Source organism: Antrostomus carolinensis, unplaced genomic scaffold (genome assembly GCF_000700745.2).
Source record: "Antrostomus carolinensis isolate BGI_N321 unplaced genomic scaffold, ASM70074v2 scaffold15022, whole genome shotgun sequence".
NCBI lineage: Eukaryota > Metazoa > Chordata > Aves > Caprimulgiformes > Caprimulgidae > Antrostomus > Antrostomus carolinensis.
In genome coordinates, this window is record NW_010300294.1 from 7,166 (window position 1) to 14,504 (window position 7,339).

The 7,339-nt window shown below is 45.5% G+C and overlaps 1 protein-coding gene across 2 annotated transcripts in view; it reads left to right on the top strand.

The window, feature by feature from the left end:
- Window positions 1-7,339, top strand: part of ARHGAP24 (Rho GTPase activating protein 24) — a 35,254-nt gene that overhangs the window by 3,546 nt on the left and 24,369 nt on the right. Inside the window, exon 1 of one of the 2 annotated variants that reach the window (XM_010163099.2) lies at window positions 775-889. The exons of the other annotated variant lie outside the window; for it this stretch is intronic. Coding sequence (XP_010161401.2) covers window positions 775-889 — 115 coding nt within the window. Of the gene's footprint in view, window positions 1-774; window positions 890-7,339 lie in introns of those variants that run through there. 2 annotated transcript variants of the gene reach the window in all.

Below are 7,339 nucleotides of genomic sequence, written 5' to 3' on the forward strand. Positions count from 1 at the left end.
GGAGGGAGCGAGCCAGCAGAGCATCCCCGTCCGGAGGCACATATTCCTCAGCAGCTCTCCAGGATCCTGCCGGCAAAGATGCGCTGCTGCCGCATCTGACGCGCCTCTCCCATGAGAGCTTCTGGTGGTTCGAAGGCAATAAAAGAAGCGAGAAGCCCATGAGAACATCAGACAGGGAGCTGGGTATATAAAAGGCCATTTGAAAGGAATCTGTCACCTTTTGGGTGAAGGGGCTGTTGTTTTTGCAGAGATAAAGGCAGCCAGCAAGGAGTACCGTATCCCGGAGGATTCTTCAGTGGCCTTTTTGGTATTGTTCTGCTCTTTCCCCTTGCACACCGCGAAGCGCTGACCTTTTCCTGTGGAATTGGAGTCTCTGCCACTCAACCTTCTGTTCCAGAGCTGGGAGAAAGAGGTCTTTCTCCCCCTCCGTCTGTGCAGGCACTTCTGTTTGAATGGAAGATACATCTTTTTGCTGAAACTCTTTTGTTGTGACATTGCATAATAGACAGTGGTCTCGCCGCAGGAAATAAAAGAAATGAAAGGAAATAGAGAGACGGAAGGAAATTGTTCCCCAAAGCAACACTGAAGCAGAGAACATTAAAATCACTTCAAGCCCTACGCAAGATCTAGAAGACCACGAATCTCCTAGCTCCAGAGGAAAAGACACTATTAGAAAGACTCCTCAGCAGTCAGCAGCAATGAGCAGTCGCGGTGTTTCGCCTGGATGCAGCTGGTAAAGGGAAGCTTTGGAGGGACGTGGGGGCTCTGGCCTGTATGATGCCTGAAGACAGAAATGTTGGAGTCCGCAGCCCAGGTGCCTTAGCAGCAGCTCCTTTCATTCCTAAAACTACTTACAGGAGAATTAAGCGGTGTTTCAGCTTCCGTAAAGGTAGGTGGGTTCTGTTGCTGTGTTCTGCTTTGCTAGGGCAGCTGTGGTTGCTGAGACGTCCAGGGGGCTGTGTGTGCAGGGGCAGATGAGAGTGCAGAAACAAAAGGCATTAAACAATGCGGATGCCAACATTACAGGAATGATTTATTTACTTCTTTGTTCGTTTGTTTGTAGCTGGCCAGCTGATACTGTCTCCTCTGCATAATAGCCTGTGAATGGGTTGTTTGAATGAGGTGCCTTGAGACAAGATTATTGCAGAGCCTCTCAGCAAAAAATCAGGGAGAGCAGTGGGGGAATCAGACCTGTGATGCTCTGAGTCTCCTGTTTGGCAGAACATTGGGGAAAAAGAGTTTGGTTTTGCATTTTGTCTGTGTGGGATGAGGTGGAGAGAAGAGAAGGGAGCAAAGCAACATGATAAATGTGCATCTGTGCAGAAGCCTAAGTCCTTGGATGCAGAAATTTCTGATGGATTGAAGTGTAGCCCTACAGTGCACTGTCCTGTTACAAGTGCTGCACTGCCCTGCAGCCTGCATTTGCCTCTCCACCTGCTGCACAGAGATGTTTAAAGCCAGTTTTCTTCTGCATTGCACATATTCATGTTGAAGCAGAGCATGGCAGTACTGTGGGGAGGAGGGCAAAGAGGAGGCTTGCTTTCAAAATATGTCAACTGAAAGGGAAATGCATGTCTGAGAAAGAGGTACAAGTGATAAGGTGCCATGGTGCTTGGGATGGGTAGGGAGAAACTATCTCTATGATGAGGACAAAACTTTGCGTGGGGGAAGAGGAGAATATTGGTGCTGCCTTAAAAACTGTGCTGGACAGAGAAAATCCCAAGTGAAAGGGAGAAACTGTCATGTTGTTCTGAAGTGTGAGAAATGATCTTACACAGGGCTTGCACAATCACCTTCATCTCCTGCTGCTCCCTAAACTGTTCCTCCACGCTGCCGTTTGTCCTTTTGCAAGACCAGGCAGCTCTTTGCTCACAAGACTCAGTAGGGATGTAGTGGCGTCATTGCTTTGGAGGGTTGTGTGTGCAGGCAGTCAGGGGCGATGCCTTGAAAAGAGGGATCACAACCAGCAAGGGACTTGCTGCAGAGCTACAGCAGAGACCAGCTCTCACCTGCAGCTGAGATAGCATTGAGAGGTGTTTGCCCCCTGAACCCCCGTCCCCGAGGCAAGCGTTTCCCTTGGTTGCTGGAGTTGAGTCCTTCTGGAGCCCGGCCAGGAGGATGTGGATGTGTCTGTGTGAAGCCTGCTAGTGCATTTCAAGGTGTCGGTGTGAATTAGTGCTGTCTGTGCCCCGTTTAGAAACTTAACTATTTGAGAAATGTTTGGAGGTTGAATAAAGGATTAACTGATAATTTTGCAGACAGCTGCCTTGGTGCCTGGGGTGCAGCCTTAGCTGCTCCAAGAAGAGCTTCAGCTGTTCATTCTTTCCCGTATCTTCTGACGCAGAAACTCTTCGTGTCTAAAACTCCAAGTGAAGCTGCAGCTTCACTTGAGGCAGAGGACAGAATGATGGAGGCTGTGCTGCCAATTTGCTTTCTTCTACATATCACTTGTTTCAGCTGCTTTCTTACACGTTTTCTGTTCAGACCATTGTCACAAGGCCCCTGGATCAGAGCTGCAGAACGATGGGTGCGCATGTGTAATGAGGTCCATGTCCCACTGAAGTCAACAGAAAGATGAACATTAACTGGACTTTCAGCAAGCCTTTGCTCTGGTTCCCCGGGCAGATTAGGTTAACTACCCTTGTCTTATTAACTGGCATACCGAATTCTTAGCGCTTCATTTGCAGACTCTAGACCTAAGTATAAAAAACAGACAAAACTGGCCTTCTGCAAACCTTGCCTGTACGTACATAACGCAGCTCAGCCAGTCCTAAGCTGTGCAACGCGATGCAGAAAATAAAATGAGCAGGGAAAAACATTGGATAGTCACTGGAAGAACTACAAGGGAGTTGTGACATTGTACGTTTAGGCAGAGGTACGTCATCATCTTCAGCGATGATACAAGGTGTAGAACCCTTCCTGGAAATCCAGATCAAACCTGCATCGTGATAAGACACTGAAAAATTAAATGTTAGGCCTGTTTGGAGGTCGTGTTGTAGGAGAAGTCAGTGCTCAGAGGGCAGCATCTGAACAGAGACAGGGCCTAATATCTTTAAAATCCAATTTAGAGAAGATACTGGCTGTTTAAGTACCATCACAGGAACCTCCTGAGAGCACACAGAGTCAAAGAATGGTTTGGGTTGGAAGGGACCTTTCAAGGTCATCTAGTTCAACCTCCCGCAGTGAGCAGGGACACCTTCAACCAGATCAGGTTGCTAGAAGTCTCATCCAGCCTGGCCTTGAACACTTCCAAGGATGGGGCTTCTACCACCAATCTGGGCAACCTGGGCCAGGGTTTCACCACCCTCAGTGTAAAAAGTTTCTTCCTTACATCTAGTCTGAGTCTCTCCTCTTTTAGTTTAAAACCATCACCCCTTGTCCTGTCACTACAGGTCCTGCTAAGTCTGTCCCCACCTTTCTTACAGGCCCCCTTCAAGTACTGAAAGGCTGCAGGTTAAGTGGAGAAAGCAGTAACTGAAGGGAACTCTGCTGGCCTGCAGTGGTGAGAACATTCAATAGCGTGGTGCATTTGGGTGAGCAGAGTTTTGGAGAAGGTGGTGGCATTGGCCATGGCCACAGAAATGGTGCAGGCCCTGATGCGATTGATGGAGATAAGCTCCCAGGGATGGTTTTAAAATTACCTCCCTTGCTTTCCAGCCTGTAGCTAGTTCTGTTCTTATTTCAGGGTTGTTTTTTCCAAGCAATACTCCCTAGTGTGCAACTCTGCTAAACTCCAGGGCAGGAGTTTCTCTTACCTTAGCTACTGCTGGCATCACACTGGCTGTGGGGTAGGAGAAGGCTTGAAAGAAAGAAAATGAGTCAGGTGGGAGCAAAATTCTGCCACTGCTATTTTCTGTGGGATTTTCCCTCTCCTGTACATTACAAAATTCTGTAGAGAAGAAGAAAATACTCCCTGCCTTTGATCCACTCAAAATAGCACTTAATGCTGGGGAACACCAGAGCAGAAAGCTGATAAGAAACAGTAATTTAAAATTCTATATGTAAAGTGTTACATGGCCATGACAGCCACTTCTTTGTGTTATTCCAGGACCTTTGTTCCCAGCCCTGCTGCTGAGAGCCATTCACCTCATCTGTTACTTTCACTGTCAATGAATTACTGATGTAGAATTGAGCACTGCTTAAAATTCATCCAGATCCTAAGCTGAGATCCATTCCTTTGTCCTTAACTGACCTTTTCTGATTAGTATAGCCCATGAACTCAGAAATTGTTTTAGAAGGACAGAGATCCTCTGCTTCACATTGAGAAAACACGTGCACAGGTGCAGGCCCTCTGAAAGCATCAGCACTCTGTGCTTTATGCTGTCTGGAAACTACGCTGTCATCTGAATTGCTGAGGGGTGGCCTGGGAAAGGCAGAAACCCATCTCGGAGTGTGCGCTATGGCAGGGCTAGAGCAGCAGGTGGGCTTCCTCAAGCTGTTCCTTATAGAGCAAGGAGACACAACTGCCACCAAATCTTTGTCCCTTTCTCTTACTGAATCAGAAGCCTGGAGTCAATAGACGGGAGATGTGACCCCTGCCTGTGTTTGGTAGTTAAAGAATTCATTGACTAATAGCATCCTTAGATTTTAGAAACATGCTGTAACTGTGAATATGTACCATGGAAAATACCACAGGGCTCTCACAACTCCTGAGCAGACACATGCAGAGCTTGGATACAGCACTGTAGTGTCTTTCATAAGCTTCATGGGTAACTGTTCGGCTTGGAAATCCAGTTTCTCGAAATGTTTACAAACCTTCTGCCACGGGAATGTTCCAGTTAATGAGTAACCGCTCGGCGTGCCCTTCACTAGCATGTGATTTTCCTCTTTGATGTTATGCGTGATCTTGGCTTAATTGGATATAGCTTTAAAGACCTACAAGGGCCTCTGTGAAAAAGCAGTTCTGCTGATTAAATCTAATGACTGGTCAGAACTGGAATCCTTTACATTTCCCTGCCTTGCGCCAGCTGTGGGGAAGCCAAGCTGCTGGAATTCTGAATCTCAAGGTTTCTTGTTGGTTTTGTTTGCTTCTTTCCCCTCTGGCACTCTGTCCCAAGGATAAACCAAACCACAGGTCAGCACGTGTGCATCTGTGCATTTCTGGATTTTGGAGACACTGAGATGTAGGAGGAGAACTTAGGTTTGGATTACAACATGAGTTATGATGGGTCTCTTTTATTTCCTTCTCCACAGATGTGGTCTTGTTTAGTTACTGTAGTGGAAATTTACTTTTAAAGAAACAGCATGTGAAACTATCTCTGTATGTTGTAGTCTCCACAACGTGGGACTGTCTTTTCCTTGCTTCTCTGTAAAGGAGATGCTCGTAGTTACCAGGTATAGCTGACACTGTTCACTGTTGTTTGCCTCTGCCTCTCTATGTTTGCAACCACAATTCTTCACAGCACCGTCTTTGCTTCATAATAGTCAACATCTTACTCTTCATCAACTCTTAATCTGCAATATCTAAGTAGTAGTCAGTTGCAAGGTAAGAGGGGATAAAAGCATTAGAAAGGAACAGTGGAAGAAGGTGCACCTTGCAGGACAACGATCATGGATTTTATTCCAAAAACCCAACAGACACCACAAGATGATGAACGTGATAAGGAAGCAGGGTTGTCACGTTTCTGCCACTCCTGCCTCTGGCAACAGAGTAGTTTTTCCATAAGGCATCAGCAAGTCTGTAATTTCAAGTCAATATTTATGCAGGCTTATCGCGACTGACTCCTTTCATGGCAATGTGCTGCCTGGTGTAGTGCTCTGCATTTGTTAGGTGAAGGAAATAATTCCTTTGGAGAAGTTCAGCCTAAGCTTTGAAACCAAACCAAGCCTGCCTGAGATGGCTTCCAAAGCCAAACAAATTGGAGAATGCGGAGTGTAATAAATGTCGACTTCAGAAGCGCTTCAAGGTGCGACGTGGTGATTTTCCACGAGGTTCAGGTCTTAACTTCAGGTTATCACATCGTTGTCAGAATGACCACGCTAGCTATGAGCTTCCCGAAGCTGAGTGTGGAGAACCTCACGCCTGTGAGGTAGATTACAGTATTGTCACCATTTATATAGATGGGGAGCCAAGTCCCTGAAGCTTTGCCATGTGAGGATGGTGGGGTGTACACCTACCTTTCTGTCCATGAAGTAGGTATGTGGCCAGACTCCATGCAACAGTGTTCTGAGGGCTGTGTAGGGTCTGAATCTAATCTGTCAAATCCAAGACAACTACTGGGGTTCTTCTGTCTGCCCTTCAGGCATTCCTAGCTATGTGGATTTTAAGTGTCTCAATAAAAGTCCATTATTTTACAAGGTACTTTATTACAATCAGTAGTAGAAACAATTCAGTGCTTACACTTAAGGGACCAAAACTGGGAAATTTTAGGCTCCAATTTGGATTATTTTTTTTTTCTTGACACTGGTTACATCTCCATCATTGTGGAGTAACTGGCTGGAGGTAACTAATCAGGTTTTATTTTTCCTCAGATGTAGTTCCTCAGACTCAGTACCTGTGATTTGCTGCTACGTTACAGACCCAAGTTTGTCACATCCATTTACAATATGTCACCTTTTGTACGTGAATCACTCGTTACTTTCTATTTGTCTTTAAAAATACTGTTTGACACTAGTTACAGACATTTTAATGCTTTATGATTGCCACCTGTTTTTAATACATTTTGTGTTGTGGTGCATCAGCAATTTATAATAATATAGGAACGGTTTTTGCTCACACTGCACAAAAAAACCCTCATTCTGATTTTATTTGTTATCTAATAGGCATGCTTTGCAAGGCAATTGTAAAATGAAGAAAAAGAAAAAGGCAGCATCCCAAAATACCATATTAATAGAAAATGATGAGTTTTGACTGCAGTGTCATTAGTAATAGAGTTTCAAAGCAGTCTAGTAGCTTTGAGAACTTACTCTTTTCTCTGCAAATGTAAGCTGCAATATGCACATCACGGATTAGAGAATGTTAGCATGGAGAGAAGAAAGTAGAGCCAACAGGACAAAGCTTTTTCACACCAATTGTATTGTCAGTGGGCATGGCTTGTAACTGTACATCATATAATTGCAATATCCTATCTTACACTGATTAATTTTGTTTGAAAAGAGGCAAAAACTCTTGTGTTTAAACCCAAGAGACTTCACGGGCTCTTGAAGGAAAGCTCAGACTGTATGTTCAAAGGACAAACTGGAGTAGGATGGCCAAGTCCTACACTTGAAAAGGAATAACCCCAGGGAAACAGCTCTGCAGGAAGGACCTGGGTGCCCTGGGGGACAGTAAGCTGGACATGAGCCAGGAGTGGACCTGGCAGCGAGGAAGCTTTGACAGCAGTCTGGGCAGTATCAGCAG